The 18975-nt window shown below is 39.7% G+C and overlaps 1 protein-coding gene across 1 annotated transcript; it reads right to left on the reverse strand.

Annotated features, from left to right (window-relative positions):
• Positions 1–479: 479 nt before the first annotated feature.
• Positions 480–4265, reverse strand: LOC146934032 (putative beta-1,4-xylosyltransferase IRX10L). Its single transcript, XM_085705852.1, has 4 exons — positions 4133–4265; positions 2168–2556; positions 1799–2040; positions 480–1458 (listed from the first exon to the last, which is right to left on the reverse strand). The coding sequence occupies exons 1-4, from the start codon at positions 4236–4238 to the stop codon at positions 945–947; spliced, it is 1251 nt and encodes a 416-aa protein (XP_085561978.1). The 5' UTR covers positions 4239–4265; the 3' UTR covers positions 480–944.
• Positions 4266–18975: the final 14710 nt, after the last annotated feature.

Raw genomic sequence — 18975 nt, forward strand, 5'->3', positions numbered from 1 at the left:
GGAGTGATTATTAAGAACGAATTATGACACAAAATACTGAAGTATAATGTGAAGTTCAAGTGTTATGATATAATGCTTAAAAAAAAAAGTGTTATGATACAAGTTACGACAATTTTTTTACTTTCTCTCTTGTATGATCATGGATTTTCTTTTTTGAGAAGGCAATTATGGATTTTCATGATTGATTAGTTTCCAAATCTATCGGTATCACAGAATAAAACTTTTCTAATAAAAACCATTCAATTTTAGTTAACCAAGGTTGGTTTAGTTGTAAGAATTCGATTTACATTCAAGAACGTGGGTTTGAATTCTGATGTGAAAATTTTGTTGGTAGATAATAGAGTTATCTACATTAGCATTTAGTTCAAGAACCAATGGTAACCACTTGGAATCCAATCAATTCTAGAATTAGAAGAAGCACAGATGATAAGATCTGGTTAACTGTTATCAATACAAAATACTCTTGATCTACAGCGAGATGATCAAAATTCCAACTTCCATTATTACAAAAGTCATTCAACAAAAGATGAGATTCATTAATATGAACACATGGAACCAAGTTACAAAGGTCACTGGTACCAAAGAGAACTTCATAGTTCACCTGCCCATTCTAATCTTGAAATTTGATTTCACCACCTGAGAATACTTTGATTATCCAAAGCCGTGACCCAAATTACCTAATCTAGTATGCAGCACAAAAAAGAGAACAGGCACTCCTACTAGACCAGGGAACACGTTTTGAAAGCATGCTATAGAGCAATCATGCTACAAGTTAGATTATAGTATCTAATGAATTGTGTGCCAAAATATCAAAATTTACAATGTCAAAAAAAAAATAAAAAAATAGACATCTATTTACCAAGCCTTATTTTTATGAACATTTAGGGAGGATAGACCAAGACATGTAAAATTATCCTAATCACCTAAGAAAACTACTACAACTGTTACCAAGGTTTAAGGTCACCGACAGGGCCAGCAGTCCAATTCAAGCTTTTCTCCCCTGGTTTCAAGAATACACTCCTGTCATGTGGCAACTTCCGTGCAAGTCCATTTAGAACTTGATGGAAAGCGTCTCCAGCTTGAGCAGGTTGAGGGAATAGCATTGCTTGTTTCATGGAAGGGTTAGCAAGTAATCTCTGTTTCCTTAATATAACTTCTGGTCGGATCGATGTGAGTATGGTATCCAACTTGGGAACATCTTGCTCATCAACAAACACCCCAATATCTTCCCATGGTATTGCGTCGGCAAACGGCAGAACAATATCATCTGCAATAATAACAGGGATGCAACCAAATACCACAGCTTCAACCAATCTTGGGCTCCAAGGGGCCCATCCAAGTGGGCATAGACAAAACACAGCTCGTTGCATGTCCTCATAATATGTTGTTGGGTGCTCAGTAGAAATGTCAAATAGTGGATTGTCCTTAAAGTTCTCCCATACTGCTGCTCTTGCACCTCTGTAAAATTGAAAATCACAGCCAGTTTGAATAGTCAGGATTATTTGTTGTTATAAAAACATCTATGCATGCACCGAAATTCATGCATGCATCAGAATTTTTGAACAAACCAATTTTATTTAGGTCATCAATATTGAATATAATTAATCTCAACATTGCTTAACCAATTTTAATAACGACACAAAATGCAATTATATATTTACATAAATCAAAATCATTATATGTCGCCTTTTCAGAGTAGAAGGATGAGCCGGCTTTCTTATGCACACATAATATGATGATGAACTAAAATATGCCTACTCAAGCCTCATTTGAAGTTTGAGCTTGTAATAAGATCTACCTTGCATAGTATCCACCTTCAGGGTCATTTCCAACATCATAAAACAGTCCTCGAAAGTATACAAAAATAGACCTGGGGATTTTATCAGGAATTAGGTGGGAATGCATTTTCTGTGGTGGAGCATATGGAGGAACAGTAATTGAGCCCTCTTTCAAGCACACATGATTTCTCTGACCAAATGTTTGAACCAAGGTAGCACGCTGTAGCAGTGGAAGGATCCCTCTTTCAATTGCCTTCTCTTCCTGAAACAAAATAGTTTATGTTACATGACCCACGTGAGGCATTAATAGTTGAATCAGAGGTACTTCTCAAGATAGCTTTAAAATGGTTTAAATAATAAATTTAAAAGTTATATACTAGATCTCGTACTTGGTAGTGAAAACATGCCCCAAAGTCATGAGGAACCACAAAGAAATGGTCCGCCCCCTCTGTTCGGTTCCAATAGGGCCAGTTTGAAGAAATAAGTTGTATGGCACTCCTCATCATTCGTGGTGATTTAAAGGGTAAAGGGAGGCCATTTGGTGTCAAGTCACAGGTTGTGTAGACAGGAGTATAAAACCAATCAGCCTCTTCAGGGTTAAGGGTTCGGACAGCACTAGATAAGAGAAACCGATGCATAAAGATCTCAGCAGCAAACATATGGGTGAGGCATCTTGGGTCCTTTTGCAGAATTTTCTTGTTATATTTACTTGGAAGTTCATAAACAAAAACCTTCAACCTTCCAACCGGATCATCTTCCAATACATCGCCAGCACTACCTACAATTGGTTCAACCACAATATGCTTAGTAATCTCTTCACTGATAAAATGAAAATATACTGATTTTAAAATAATCAAACTCACACAGAAAATTAAAATTAGAGTATTTGACTCCACTATTTCTCGAAAATAAAATTGCTTAATTCAACCAATTAGAAACAATACACAAGACTGGCTTACAAACGACTTAAAACTCCAGGACCCCGGGGATGTGCTTTTGTTGTATATTATCAAACATGATCAAGTAATTTAATTCTTGGGCAAAGTGGGGGAAACTCTGAAAATACTTGTATTTTGATTTCACTATAAACATTGAAACTCCGAAGGCAGAAAGCCCCGGGATTCAGCAAGAATCCCTAAAAGATATGTCTTAAAATACATTGCATTTGCATCCGCACTTACGTAAGAGGTACACCATTGGATATATTAGATTACCATAACTTTCATGTTTTCATTGGAAATCAAGCACGACCTATTAATTATCCTAAGGTCCCAATTTGCTTGGATTATCTTTGAAGGTTCACCGCCTATGAAGTTATACACCTTCCAAACTCTTAAACTAGTTGCCACTTGCCAACATTTGAAGTACAGACACGATATGAGTATCAGAACATATCAAATAAGGGCATTCACCATTCCTTGAAAAATACAGGATATGATACGTTTAGGATACATATATAAAAATAAATAAAAAATTCACATAACGTGATATATTATTGTGATTAAAAAAATCCAAACTAAGAACATGTCTCTTAAACATTAATATTATTATTATAAGAAATTGCAAATCACCATCTTCAAAAAATTCAACCATGTAGATAATTTTAAAATTAAAATTGCAAGTTTGGATATTGATGATGAGCTAAAGAAGTAATGGAAGTTTGAAAATGAGTGAAGAAATGATGAAGTGATGATATAAATTGATTCAGTTGCAACTAATATATAACTGGAAGGACCTAAATAAAATGGTGATAATCATGGCATAAACTGCATTTGTTGCAACATTCATGACGTAACCGTGACATAACCGGATGGGTGAGAGTTTCAACAATCATGTATATGAGATGTGAAGTCATAAGAGGAAAAGTCAGACATGCCGACAGCGTGTTGGGATTTTTTCCTTTTCTTAAAAAACGAGTCTCTGATACTACACTGATGCATATTGACAGCCTAACGGAGCATAATGCAGAGTATCAAGGGAAACACATGAGGAAATATGCAGTATCTGACCTCATAATTGCCGACATTGAATCTAAGGAACACTAACAACAAAAAGCTCTATCAAAATTGTAGTCATACTAGTATGAAACTAGCAGGATTGAATTGGCACAAACCAGTCAATTGATGCAATAAATATCCTAAATTCCTAATCAACCTCAATCCAGAGCAGATCACATTCATAATAATTAACAACAAATACACAACACTGTAAACCATAACATGAAAAATTCAAACCCACGTGACAAAAATTGATCACAGTCAAAATATTCAATACACCAACTCAAATCAACATAACTATAGAACATGGCAAACAAAAAAAAAATGGAAAACAAAAAATTTAGTACGAAAAATCACCTGAAATTCTTTCAGTAGGTTGATTCCTGTGCAACTCCACAGCATCAATTGAAGAGAGAAAAGCAACAGAAAGAAACCCTAAAAAACTGAATTTGGAAATACCCATTTTTTATTGGAAGAAAAAGGTGGTGCTACTAGAAAAGAAGTAAAAGTGAGTAATATAAAGAAGTCAAATTTAGTCAACAGAAGAAGGTTAAGGTGTCGTAAGGGAAAGTAGTTGTGTTGTGGGAGATTTCTTAGAAATGGGGTTTCAATGGAATTAGCTGGAAGGAAAGGGAAATGGGTTGTTCTGAGAAGCAACAGAGACAGGTTAGAAGAGTGAGGATGCAGTAAAGAAGAGAGAGTAGCGAAGTTGAAAATGGAAGAGTGTGGAAGAAGAAGAAGATGAAGATTGACGAAGGTGAATTTTGCTGGTTTAGAGGGGTATTGTAATTGTGTGGGGTTTGATAACAAGTCAATTTCACACTACCATTTACGCACCAAAATTCAACTTCTTCGCCTCTTTCTTGGCTTTCAACTTTAATTCAACCTTATATTTATTTATTTTTTTTGCTATTTTTTAGGCTTTAACCTAGGATTGCAGAGAAAATGGTTCCGGTAATCCGAAGTTCGGCCGTAAAGTAAGAATAGAATTGTTTCACCATCTTGTTATACCCTAATTTTGGACCTAAAAATACTAATCAATTCTTCCTTTCTTGCATTTCAAGCCATTTGATATGTCTCTGATCAATTGCATCCCTCTCTGCATTTTATTTCAATGTTATTTGCAAAATTCACATGTAAGGGTATTTCAGTCATTTCCTATGTCAAGATTTCTTTCAATCTTTTAAAATTTTGTTTGAGTCCTTTCAAGTAGTTTGAATAAGCCTCTGTTCCATCCTACGTCAAAATCCATTTTAAAAATTGCATTTGAAGTCATTTTGAGTCAGTTTTGCCCCTAGGGGCATTTTAGTCTTTTCATGTGTTAAAACCCTGTTTAAATCCTAAAAATTGCCCCTGAGTCTTTTAATTTTGATTGTATGAGGCTTTGCTTCAAATTCTTGTAAAAAATCCATTTTTAAATTTGTATCTGAGTCATTTTCAGTCGTTTTAACCCTAGGGGGCATTTTGGTCATTTCACACGAAATTTCGGCAGAGAGAGGTTACTTTAAAGTACCTCATTTAGGAGTCCATCTTTGCTCCATTTATGTTTCCTCAATTTACCCCATTTCAAGCCATAGATGTATGACATGTGGCAAAAATAAAATCAATGGTTGGGATTAAATGGTTTAGAAAAAGCACTTGCGTTTGATGAATAGAAAAACCCATGCACCCATTTTCATTTCCTTCTTCCTCTTCACATGATCACCGCCGCCCCTCCCCCTCTCCCTTTATGGTAATTTATAGTAAAAAAGAGGGATAGTAGTAATATAAGGGAAATAAAAAAGAAATTGAAAGAGAGAAAAAAAAATAAAAAAAAGCTCTGCTGGCACTGGATCTGACGCCCCACCGTCGAACCCTTCTCCGACGTTAACCAAGGTGTCCCATTGGTTGTTTCTTTCTCTCCTTGTGTTGAACTAGGATTTAGATTGTTGAATTGGACATATTTTGTTTCTACCGTTAGTAACTGCAAACTTGCAATCACATGTCTTAGATGAAGATAATGTTGTTGCCGCAATAGATGAAAAGATAAATCAATTGTTTTTTTCTTAATCCTGAGATGAACAAAAGAAGGTGAGGGTCCGTGGGTTTTACTATTCACCAAACAAATGTGCTTTTTCCAAACCATATAATCCCAACCATTGATTTTATTTTTGCCACATGTCATACATCTATGGCTTAAAATGGGGTAAATTGAGGAAACATAAATGGAGCAAAGATGGACTCCTCATTTAGGCCATTGGTTCATTTTAGTCCGTTTTGTCAATTTTAATCGTTTCACTTTACGTTTTTTCCAAGTTACCAATTTTATTCCAATTTTATTTTTATTTTTTATTTTAGTCCCTAAAACTGTTAAAAATTGCATTTTAGTCCTTTAAAACTTGTAAAATTGCACTTTAGTCCTTTTTTCCTTGTTAGGTCAAACTTTTGTTTTTTGCGGTCAAGTCCTTTTTTGTGTCCAGTCTTTTTGGTCCTTTTACTTGCAGTCCAGTCCCTTTTTCGAATTACAAAATGGTCCATGAAGTTTTCAACAATTGCAGGAAGGTCCCCAAGGTCTTAAGATTTGCAGGAAGGTCCCCAGGTCCAAAATAAGCCAAGGCCGAGCCATTTCAAGTCCATTTCCAGGTGTCAAATTTCCATTGGTCCAGTAATACACTTGGCAGCCTATAAAAGGCTCCAATCATTGCCATGCCACTCAGATTTTTACAACTCAACAAACACATTTCAGATTCTCTCTCTGATCATCAAAGATCAAACGCCAAAATTCTCAGAAAAACTCTCAAGAACATTCATAACAGAAACCCTAACCGTTTCTAAGAACTTCGAAATTCATCAAATTCATATCAACACGAAGCTTAATTCAACAGATTATTGTGCAAATCAATTGAAATTGACACGAACTCTCAGAGATTCATCAAGAACCTTCATCATCGAGTTCGTACCTTCGCAATTCAAGCACATTGTGCGATCACGAAGGGTTTTGAGACGAGAAGAAGAGGAATTGAAGTAGGCTTCGAATCAGTGAAGAAGAAGAAGAGGATACCGATTTATTTTCGGTTTTCAACTTACCAGAAAAACTCTTAAGGATCTTTGTTCGAACCTCCAGATTAATTCAGGTATTCATCAAACTCTCTTCGTTTTTTTCATTGCCAGAAGCTCAACGAAGCTCAACGAACACAAATAAACGGTGAATTGAAGAAGAGCTTCGAAAAATTCGAAAGACTTTGAAACGAAGCCCTAAAAGATGTGAAGCTTCAAAGATTCACCGTTTATTTCTTGAAACGAGGCTTGAAATCATCATAAGTATGTAAAACACTTCAGTTTAGGGTTTCGTTTCCTCATATTCAAAAAATTTTTCAAAAGATTCGAAACCAAACCCTAAGACACAGATCTGCAAAAATTCACCGTTCCTTTTACAAAATCAAGTTCGAATCAATCATCAGCAGAAGAAATAACATGGATTAAAGCCTCGTTTCAAAAAGTGCGAAGAGTTTTGAAAAAACTTAAAAAACCGTAAAGTTTGAGGCTTCGATCTACATAGATCTAGGTCTTGTTTGTGATGTCTGATGCTTGATTCGTGTTTAGATTGAAAAATAAACGGTGAAAAGCTTTAGATCGGAGAGTTTTGGTGTGATTGAGTGTTAGTTAGGTTTCCGGCATCGGAATCTTCACCGGCGGCGGTGAAACCCGCCGGAGAAGATGACTAGAAGTCTAGAGAGAAGAGAGAGAGCCTGTAACTTAGAGAGAGAAAGGGAATGAACAAATGGACTGGACCGGTCCTAGAATCTTTATAAAAGCAATTGAACCGGACCGGTTCAATCCTGGTTCATTTCAACTTGTTTCCTTGCCGTTAGATCTAGGTCAAGAGTGATCTGGATCAATCCAACGCTCGTGGAGCACTTGGATGATCCAGAACCCGTTGCTTCTTTGGGCCTGGGTCCTTTTTGCTGTTTTTTTTCGTTTTTGGCTTCTTTCTTACTAATCACACCACTGGACTTTGCTTTCTGCACCTCTTATGCATCAAACTTTTTTATAAAAATTCCAAATAATTTTCCATAGGCTCTTGATGATATTCTTGATGTTTTTATGAACATTTTCACATAATAAAATTTGATAAAAAATATGTATAGTTTTCTTTCTTATTTTTATTAGAATTAGTAATTTTCTTGCACTTTTTTTAGTCTAAAAATCCTAAAAATTCATATAGTTTTTCTTGATAGTTTTGTAGCATCTTGTGACAATTTTTTACATATTAAAATTGGTTAAAAGATAAGGTGTTAATTTTTCTACTATTTTTGTGATATTTTGTGCTAAAAAATGAGGGAAACTTTGCTTGATTTCAATCCCAATTGCTTGATGAGTACTTGTGACCTATACCACTTGATTTCATGGGGTTTTAGCTACTGTTTGTGTGTAACATTGTTGCATAATGGTGAATTTTGGTTGGTTACTTAGCTTACAAGTTAGTTGAGTAGTTAAATAATGCAAATATGCTTAAAATTTGTTTTAAAATGCCAATTAAATCATGTTGCCTTAATTCCCATTCCAAGATTTGATTCTAAACCTTTAAAATGTGTTGGAATGTGAGAATTATAGGTCATATGATTCTTGCATTCTATGAACGAATTTTGGTCATATTTGCACTCTTTTTGCCTTTATTTTGGTTTATTGTCTATCCCTTATGCTCTAGTATTTCTCTTGCTTTATTCCCTTTGATGTTGTCATGTGTTACTAACCTTTTCATTTCATGTTTCATATTCTCCATAAGCATTCCCATTTCATTCCATATCTCGTCCCTTTCTCCACTTTAATTTCTTGCACTTTAAGTTTCAATTTCATGCAAAAATTAGAATGTAATAATTAGGAGTTCTTGTAATGTTTTACTTTCATGCTTTTAATTTCTTGGCAAAGAGGCCATAGAATGTAATTAGGGCATGATGTAATAAGGACAATGGACTCTAATGATGTACACCGACACAAGCACCGACACATGCACACACATCACTATATAGTTAGAATATGCATGTTTAGATGTATGTTAGGATTGTATGTTTAGATGTATGTTTAGGCTTTATACTTAGAAAAATCATTTTCCCAAAAAACTTGAACAAACTTCACTCAAACATTTTTCATAATAAACCTTGGGGTCAAAACCCCATTGAATTTTCCTTTTATTTTCTTAATCAAACTTCAATGAAAAATAATCAAACTTTGACTTCTTTTGCAAAATGACTAATCCAACCTCACAATTTCATAAGTCTCATGCCCTTGAGGCCTCTCACTCTCATTCTTCAAAATCCATTTTCAAACTTAAAATCAACCAACAAAAACAAAAACATTTTTTGGAAGAGAACTACGGTGGATTTGATCCCTTAATCGGGTACGTAGGCAAGGAACAAAATTCCTTCAATTCAAATAAAATAAAAATCCAAAAACATTCTTCTCCCTCCAATTCTTGACTTAGTAAACCCTCAGGTGTTAATATCATCTTTCAAAATAGCATTTAAAAATAAAGCGCGCGCGTAGAAATTAAAGACGGTTCCTATAGGATACTATAGTCGTTATGGGTGCCTAACACCTTCCCGTAGCGAAAACAACTCCCGGACCTCGATTCTCAAGGGTTTTGCTTACTTTTTCCCTCCCCAAGAAAAAATGAGATATCACCGGTTAAAAGGTTCAAACGTAATCAATGTTTGACACCCGAAAACCAAGATAAAACAGCTGGCGACTTCACTGGGGAGATTCGAGAGTTACGCCTAGTCTTTATTTCCACGTTTGCGCTCTTTTTACTTGTTTCTTTTACTTGCTTTCCTATGTGAATAAATGTTTAATTTCTTGCAAACGTGTGGGGTGAGAATATCAAAAGTCCTGCACCCGGGCTGAGTGAACTTAGGATTTAGGAGGGATATAATCGACAATTCATTCCGGGGGTTGCCTCGTGTTTTGGATTATGCGATCAATGCCACATAGCTGAGGCATTTTGGGGGTGATGTTGTCGGCGCGTGTTGTCGCGTTTAGGCACTTTACTTCTAATTGTTCTATGACGCTATGAACCGTAGATAACCAAACCCATCCATGGCCATTTTCTAGGACGTAGTGCGGAGGCTAAACCGAGTGTTGTCTAGAGTTTTAGTCGTCACGCGATACTACACTCAAGTTAGACCTTCCACGGATAATCTTGGAGCGAGTGTTGTCTCGTGACACCATGATATACGTCGGAGAGGTTGCAGCTTGGGAACCTTTTTAGAACCCGGTTACTATTATCCTAAAGCCCTAGATTCACCGGACACCGTGTCCACCCATGACTCCTCGACTTTGAACTTCAACCCACCATGTTTTCTCCGAACTTGAACATAATCATGCATTCATGCATACATGCATACATGCATAAACTTTTTTTTTCCATGCATTGTTATCGAAGGGCTTAGACAAGTTGAATTTGTAAACATTGTAGGAATGAAGAGGACTAATTCCTACAAGTTCAAGGAAGTGGATTTGGCTAGTTTGAGAGATTTGGCACTCAAGATTGAGGATCCGACTGGTTTCCGACGTCGTCACGGGGCTTTACTTACTATTCTTCATACTAATGTGGATGAGAAGCTTGTGCACACTCTAGTGCAATTCTATGATCCGAGGTATCGGTGTTTTACTTTCCCCGACTTTCAGTTGGTGCCTACTCTAGAGGCTTATTCTTCCTTGATGGATCTGCCTATTGCTAAGGGGGTACCTTTCTCAGGACTTGAGCCTCCTCTTACTCCATTGGTTATTGCTAAGGATCTCTATCTCAAGACCACCGATGTCTCCAAGAATCTTGTCACTAAGGCACGCATCCGAGGGTTCACTTCAGAGTATCTTCTTGGGAAAGCCAACCTCAATACCACTTGTCAGGACACTCTCGAGGCTATTCTTGCACTTCTCATCTATGGGCTTATTCTCTTTCCGAATCTTGATGGCTTCGTGGACATGAATGCTATTATGATCTTCCACTCCAAGAATCCGGTTCCTACTTTGCTAGCTGACACATACCATGCTATTCACGATCGTTCCGGCAAGGGTCATGGATACATTCTTTGTTGTGTGCCTCTCCTCTATAGGTGGTTTATTTCGCACCTTCCGAAGTCTTTCCACGACAATCCGGAGAATTGGTCTATTTCACAGAGGATTATGGCTCTCACTCCTAATGAAGTGGTTTGGCTCACTCCCGCTTCTAGAGTCAAGGAAATCATCTTTGGTGGTGGGAAGTTTCTTAATGTGCCTCTTCTTGGTACCCGGGGTGGAATCAACTACAACCCGGAGCTTGCTTTGCGACAATTTGGTTTCTCGATGAAAGATAAGCCCATCAATCTTGCTACGGCTCCTTACTTCTTTCACTACTCCAATGCTCCCACGGGGATAAGAGAGGACTTCATGGAAGCTTGGACTAAGCTTCGGAAGAAAGAGGTGAAGCATATGGGTGTAAGGTCCGGAATTGCTCATGAGGCCTATACACAGTGGGTGATAGACCAAGCTGAGGAGATTGGTATGCCTTACCCCTCTATGAGATATGTGTCAGCATCTATTCCTACCATGCCTTTGCCTCTACTCCCACCTACCCAGGAGATGTATCAGGAGCATCTAGCTATGGAGAGTCGGGAGAAGCATCAGTGGAGGGCTAGGTACTATGAGGCTGAGAACTTGATCATGACTTTGGATGGAAAGGATGAGCAGAAGACTCATGAGGTCTTGACACTGAAGAAAGAGTTAGCTAAGGCTAAGAGAGAGATTGAAGAGAAAGATAGGATGCTTATGAGGGACTCCAAGAGGGCTAGGGGTGCCCGTGACTTCTATGCACGATACTGCAGTTATGAGTCTGAGTCTGAGGATGATGCTTCCACTTCCTATGCTTGAGGGTTTCTTTTTCCTGTTGTTATTTCCATTTGTTTATGTCAGAATTGTCTTGTAAAACTATATGTTGGTTGTTTGTTTCCCGTTTATGTTAATTGTTGTTTAGTAATGTTTACAAGTTTTTAATTTGTCTAAAACCCTTCGATAACACAAAAAAGAGTCTTTTTGCATATGCATTAACACATTTCATGCATCATATGCATTCATTGGCCACAAAGAACTTCTCTCGTGCTCATTGCCTCCTGGTTTTGTCCGCCGCAGTCTGAAAAGTGGCTCGTGCTCGCAAAGTCTACCAACCAGATAGAATTCATCAAACAAGATTTCACAAGAGAAGGATCATGGCTAACTTCGAAGAAGAAAATGCTCAGCTCCGTGCCGAATTGGCTGCTATGAAGGAAGACTTGGCTAAGGCCCATGACACTATGTCTGCTTTGCTGGCTGCACAAGAACAACCAGCCACATCTGTCCCAGTTTCTACTGAAGCAATTCCGTCTATCCCACTATCTACTGTGGCTACTGATGCTCGTTTTGTTATGCCCAATGGGCGTCCTTATGGTCTCTCAGCTTACTATTCTCCTAATACTGCTGCTGGTGTCTCTGGTTGTGCTGGTCATGGACAGATTCCTGTGTCCACTGCTATGCCTCAAGTGACTACTGTTGTTACCGACCCTATTGTACACACTGTGCAACAGGTAATTGATGTCGATACTCCGCGCGGACAAGATCCCGCAATGGAAGCTATGAAGAGACAATTAAGGGAGTTGGCCGGAGAACTCCGTGAGGTCAAGGCTAGCCGAGGAAACAATGGTGCCCATGCTAAAGCTCGTGATCTATGCTTGGTATCCCGATTTGAGATTCCTAAGAAATTCAAAGAGCCAGAATTTGACAAATACAATGGGACTTCTTGTCCACACAACCATGTTATCCGGTATGTCCGAAAGATGGCTAACTACGCCGACAATGATGCACTAATGATCCATTGCTTCCAGAGTAGCTTGACAGATGATGCAGCAGATTGGTACACTAGTTTGAGTAAAGACAACATCCATACTTTTGAGGATCTGGCTGCTGCTTTTGAGAGTCAATATGAATTCAATACCCGTCTGAGACCAAATAGGGACTCTCTTAAAGCCCTATCTCAGAAATCAGATGAAACCTTCCGAGAATATGCTCAGAGGTGGAGAGGGGCAGCTGCCCGTGTTTCTCCTCGACTTGATGAGGAAGAGTTAACACAGACATTCTTGAAGACTCTGAAGAAGGAATATAAGGAGAGAATGATAGTCTCTGCCCCAAACAACTTCTCTGATATGGTCACAATGGGAACTCGTCTAGAGGAGGCCGTCCGAGATGGTATTATTGTCCTTGAGAAAGGTGAATCTTCAACCAGTGCACCAAAGAAGTATGGTAATGGTCATCATAAGAAGAAAGAATCTGATGTAGGGATGTTGTCCGGTAACCCATCTGCAGCGGCTACACAATTACCTCTGCCCTACCACTACATGCAGTACTCTCAGCATCCTTTCTTCCCACCATTCTACCAGCAATATCCTCTGCCACCGGGCCAACCGCCAGTGCCCGTCAATGCCATCGCTCAGCAAGTGCAACAACAGCCTCCTGCTCAACAGCAACAGCAGCAACAACAGGGTCCCCGACCCAAACCTTCCTTTCCACCAATACCAATGCGGTACGGTGAGCTGCTCCCAACTCTACTGGCCAAGGGACACTGTGTCACTAGACCAGGCAGGCCTCCGCCTAATCCATTGCCTCCCAGGTTCCGACAGGATCTAACATGTGAATTTCATCAGGGAGCTCAGGGCCATGATGTTGAGGGTTGCCTTGCTCTGAAATATATTGTGAAAGACTTAATAGAAAAGGGACGGTTGACTTTTGAGAATAGTGTTCCTCATGTTCTTGACAATCCACTCCCAAACCATGCTGCTGTTAATATGATTGAGGCTTTTGAAAGGGTCCCCGTTCCTCAAGAGGATCCCATGTTGGATGTCCGCAATGTCGTTACTCCCTTGGTGCCATTACATGTCAAACTTTGCCAGGCTTCTCTGTTCAAACATGATCATACTTCTTGTTCAGAATGTCTTCGGAATCCTATGGGCTGTTGTGTTGTGCAAGATGATATCCAGGGTCTGATGGATGACAAATACTTGATCGTCAGTGATGTATGCGTGATTGTGCCAGTGTTCCATGATTCTCCTGTTGAAACTGCATCTCATACAAGGAATGTTGAACCTTTGGTGATCAGGTTACCTGGTCCGGTATCATATACTTCTACAAAAGCAATTCCTTACAAATACAATGCAACCATGGTCGAGAATGGAGTGGAAGTACCTCTGGTATCCCCAGCTGCAGTTGACAATGTTGCCGGTGAAATTACAACTCTGAGAAGCGGAAAAATCCGTCCACCCTTGTTTCAAAAGAAGGCGGTGACACCTATTGCCGCAATAACTCCACCAGTTGTTCCTCCTGTTGACAAGAACACCGGCCCAGCAGGCCAATCTATCGAAGAGTCCAATCTAGACGAAATCCTGAGGCTTATCAAGAAAAGTGACTATAAGATTGTTGACCAGCTGCTACAAACCCCATCAAAGATATCCATCTTGTCTCTGCTCATGAGCTCAGAAGCTCACAGGAAGGTGTTGATGAAGATAATTGAGCAAGCTTACGTTGATCACGAAGTCTCTGTGGAGCAATTCAATGGAATAGTGGGTAATATCACTGCTTGCAACAGTTTGGGATTCGGTGATGATGAACTCCCCGAAGCAGGGAAACATCACAACTTGGCTCTACATATCTCGGTGCACTGTGGGTCTGATATGATATCCAACGTGTTGGTGGACACTGGATCATCGTTGAATGTAATGCCTGAGTCCACACTAAGGCAATTAAGTCATCATGGAATTTCCCTGAGGGGTAGCAGCTATCTGGTTAAGGCTTTCGATGGATCCCGCAAGGATGTTCTTGGGGAAGTAGACTTGCCAATTACCATTGGTCCTGAGACATTCCAAATTACTTTCCAAGTCATGGACATCAATGCTTCTTACAGTTGTCTCCTCGGAAGACCGTGGATCCACGACGCTGGAGCAGTAACTTCTACGTTGCATCAGAAGCTCAAGTTCATGAGGAATGGTAAGATTGTCACGGTGCATGGTGAAGAGGCATATCTGGTTAGCCAAGTGTCATCTTTCTCTTGTGTTGAAGCAGGGTCCGCTGAAGGGACGTCGTTTCAAGGCTTGACCGTGGAGGGTGCAGAACCCCGAAGGGCTGGTACTGCTATGGCTTCACTGAAAGACGCCCAGAAGGCTGTTCAAGCAGGGCAAGCTGATGGCTGGGGCAAAGTGATTCAGATTCTGGAAAACAAGCGAAAAGAAGGCCTTGGATTCTCCCCGACATCTGCTGTTTCAAAGGGAACTTTCTACAGTGCTGGGTTCATCAACGCTATTACTGAAGATGCTGCTGAAGGAAGTCACGTGCCTACATTTGTTATACCAGGAGGCACTGTGAGAAATTGGGAAGCCATTGATGTTCCCTTAGTCATGCATGCTTCCATGTAATGTGTCTTGTTGCTCATGTTTTCTTGTTTTCAAAATAACAATCCTTTCGCTCTGCCCAAGGCGAAAGTGATATCATTGTAAGGGCTGTTTATTTCGGCATTGCCGTTTTCAATAAAAGTTGTCGTCTTTCTCACGACTCTTTGCTTTTTACTTTTTAGTGCCTTTTTCTTGGAAATAATGGTAATGCCAGAAAAAACCAAAACATCTGTATTTTTCTTATTAATTTCAAAAATCTGCATGAAAAACTTTTTCTAAAATCATCCCAATCATATTATGCAGATTGAACCATAATAAACCCGTTGAACACAGTGACCCTATGGTTCCTCCAAATTTTGAATTCCCTGTATATGAAGCTGAAGATGAGGATGAGGATGATGAAGAGATACCATATGAGATCACTCGACTGCTTGAGCAAGAAAGAAGAGCCATTCAGCCTCATCAGGAAGAGATTGAACTCGTCAACCTGGGTACTGAAGAGAACAAGCGAGAGATCAAGATTGGTGCTGCACTTGAGCCAGAAGTGAAAAGGAAGATTACTCAGCTTCTCCACGATTATCCAGATGTCTTTGCATGGTCTTATGAAGATATGCCGGGTCTAGATCCCCAGATTGTGGAACATAGGATACCGACAAGACCGGAATGCCCTCCTGTCAAACAGAAATTGAGAAGGTCTCGTCCAGACATGGCTCTTAAGATCAAGGCTGAAGTACAAAAGCAAATTGATGCGGGCTTCCTCATGACAGCTGAATATCCTGAGTGGATTGCCAATATCGTACCAGTACCAAAGAAAGATGGGAAAGTTCGGATGTGCGTGGATTACAGAGATTTGAATAAAGCTAGTCCAAAAGATAACTTCCCATTGCCTCATATTGATGTGCTTGTTGACAGTACTGCTCAATCCAAAGTGTTCTCCTTTATGGATGGTTTCTCTGGTTATAATCAAATATGAATGTCTCCTGAAGATAGAGAAAAGACGTCCTTCATCACTCCGTGGGGAACGTTCTGTTACAAAGTGATGCCGTTCGGCTTGATAAACGCTGGTGCTACCTATCAAAGGGGTATGACCACTCTGTTTCATGATATGATTCACAAAGAGATTGAAGTATACGTTGATGATATGATTGTGAAGTCAAGTGATGAGGAGCAGCATGTTGTGTATTTGAAAAAGATGTTTGAAAGACTGAGAAAGTACAAGCTGCGGTTGAATCCTAACAAGTGTACATTTGGTGTAAGATCTGGAAAGTTGCTAGGCTTCATTGTCAGTCAAAGAGGCATTGAAGTTGATCCTGACAAAGTCCGAGCCATCAGAGAGATGCCGGCCCCTCAAACTGAAAAGCAAGTCAGAGGTTTCCTCGGACGTCTGAATTATATTTCAAGATTCATATCTCACATGACTACTACTTGTGGTCCAATTTTCAAATTGCTCAGAAAGAATCAGCCTGTTGTATGGAATGATGAATGTCAGGAAGCTTTTGATAGCATTAAAGAATACCTGTTAGAACCACCTATCCTTGTCCCACCAGTGGAAGGAAGGCCTTTGATTATGTATCTGTCGGTGTTAGATGATTCGGTGGGTTGTGTTCTCGGTCAACAAGATGAGACTGGTAAGAAAGAGCATGCCATCTACTATCTGAGCAAAAAGTTCACCGACTGTGAGACTCGGTATACAATGCTTGAAAAAACTTGTTGTGCTTTAGCTTGGGCTGCCAAACGCTTGCGTCATTATATGGTGAATCATACAACTTGGTTGATATCCCGAATGGATCCAATCAAGTACATCTTTGAAAAGCCTGCTGTTACTGGAAAGATTGCACGTTGGCAAATGTTGTTGTCTGAATATGATATTGTGTACAAAGCTCAGAAAGCAATCAAGGGAAGCGTCCTTGCTGAGCATCTTGCTTGTCAACCTCTTGATGATTACCAGCCAATTAAATTTGATTTCCCTGATGAAGAGATTATGTATCTGAAAGCGAAAGACTGTGAAGAACCACTGATCAATGAAGGGCCGGATCCCAATAGCAAGTGGGGATTGGTGTTTGATGGTGCTGTTAATGCTTATGGTAAAGGAATTGAGGCCATCATTGTAACTCCGCAGGGGCACCACATTCCTTTCACCGCTCGAATAACCTTTGACTGCACAAACAACATAGCTGAATATGAAGCATGCATCTTGGGCATTGAAGAAGCCCTCGATCTGAGAATTAAGCACCTTGACATCTATGGAGATTCTGCACTTGTTATTAACCAGATAAAAGGTGAATGGGAGACTCATCATGAGAAGCTGATCCCATACCGTGACTATGCAAGACGTCTGTTGACATACTTTACAAAGGTTGAACTGCACCACATCCCTTGGGATGAAAACCAGATGGCTGATGCTCTCGCTACTTTGTCTTCCATGTTTCGTGTGAATCACTGGAATGATGTGCCTGTGATCAAGGTGCAGCGTCTTGATAGACCCGCTCATGTGTTTACTATTGAAAATATGCCAGATCAAGCTGATAGAGATGTGAATGATAAAAAGCCTTGGTATTACAACATCAAACAATTCTTGCAGAATCGTGAATATCCACCTGGTGCTTCCAACAGGGATAAAAAGACTTTGAGACGATGGGCTAGTAGATTCTTTCTGGACGGAGAAATCCTATACAAGAGGAACTATGACATGGTCTTGCTGAGATGTGTTGACAAACAAGAAGCTGAGAAGTTGATGCATGATGTACATGATGGTACTTTCGGGACCCATGCTTCGGGCCATGCCATGACAAGGAAACTGTTAAGAGCCGGCTATTACTGGATAACTATGGAGCGTGACTGCCACAAACATGCTAAAAGATGCCACAAATGTCAAATTTATGCTGACAAGATTCATGTGCCTCCACATGCTCTCAATGTTATCTCTTCCCCATGGCCTTTCTCTATGTGGGGCATTGACATGATCGGAAGAATTGAACCGAAGGCTTCCAATGGACATCGTTTCATTCTAGTGGCAATTGATTATTTCACCAAGTGGGTTGAAGCTGCCTCCTATGCCAATGTGACCAAGCAAGTGGTTGTCAAGTTTATCAAGAATAACATCATCTGTCGATATGGTGTTCCCAATAAAATCATTACTGACAACGGTTCCAATCTGAACAATAGTATGATGCAAGCTTTATGTGAAGAATTCAAGATTGAGCATCACAACTCTTCTCCTTATAGATCTCAGATGAATGGTGCAGTTGAGGCCGCTAACAAGAACATCAAGAAGATTGTTCAGAAGATGGTCACTACTTACAAAGATTGGCATGAGATGCTACCGTTTGCCTTGCATGGTTACCGAACTACAGTGCGCAGCTCAACCGGGGCAACTCCTTTCTCTCTTGTGTATGGTATGGAAGCAGTTCTCCCTCTGGAAGTGGAGATTCCATCTCTTCGGGTAATCATGGAAGCAAAGTTAACTGAGGCTGAATGGTGTCAAAGTCGGTACGATCAATTGAATCTGATTGAAGAGAAACGTATGAATGCCATGACTCATGGACAGTTGTATCAAGTGCGGATGAAGAATGCTTTTGACAAGAAAGTCCGACCTCGAGAGTTCAAGGAAGGCGAACTTGTATTGAAAAGAAGGATAAGTCAGCAACCCGACCCAAGGGGCAAGTGGACACCTAACTATGAAGGCCCTTATGTTGTCAAGAAGGCTTTCTCTGGTGGTGCTTTGATTCTTACACACATGGATGGTGTTGAACTCCCAAATCCTGTTAATGCCGATAT

The sequence above is a fragment of the Medicago sativa genome, chromosome 4 (assembly GCF_051527215.1).
Source record: "Medicago sativa cultivar Bolivia chromosome 4, Bolivia_mono, whole genome shotgun sequence".
Taxonomy (NCBI): domain Eukaryota; kingdom Viridiplantae; phylum Streptophyta; class Magnoliopsida; order Fabales; family Fabaceae; genus Medicago; species Medicago sativa.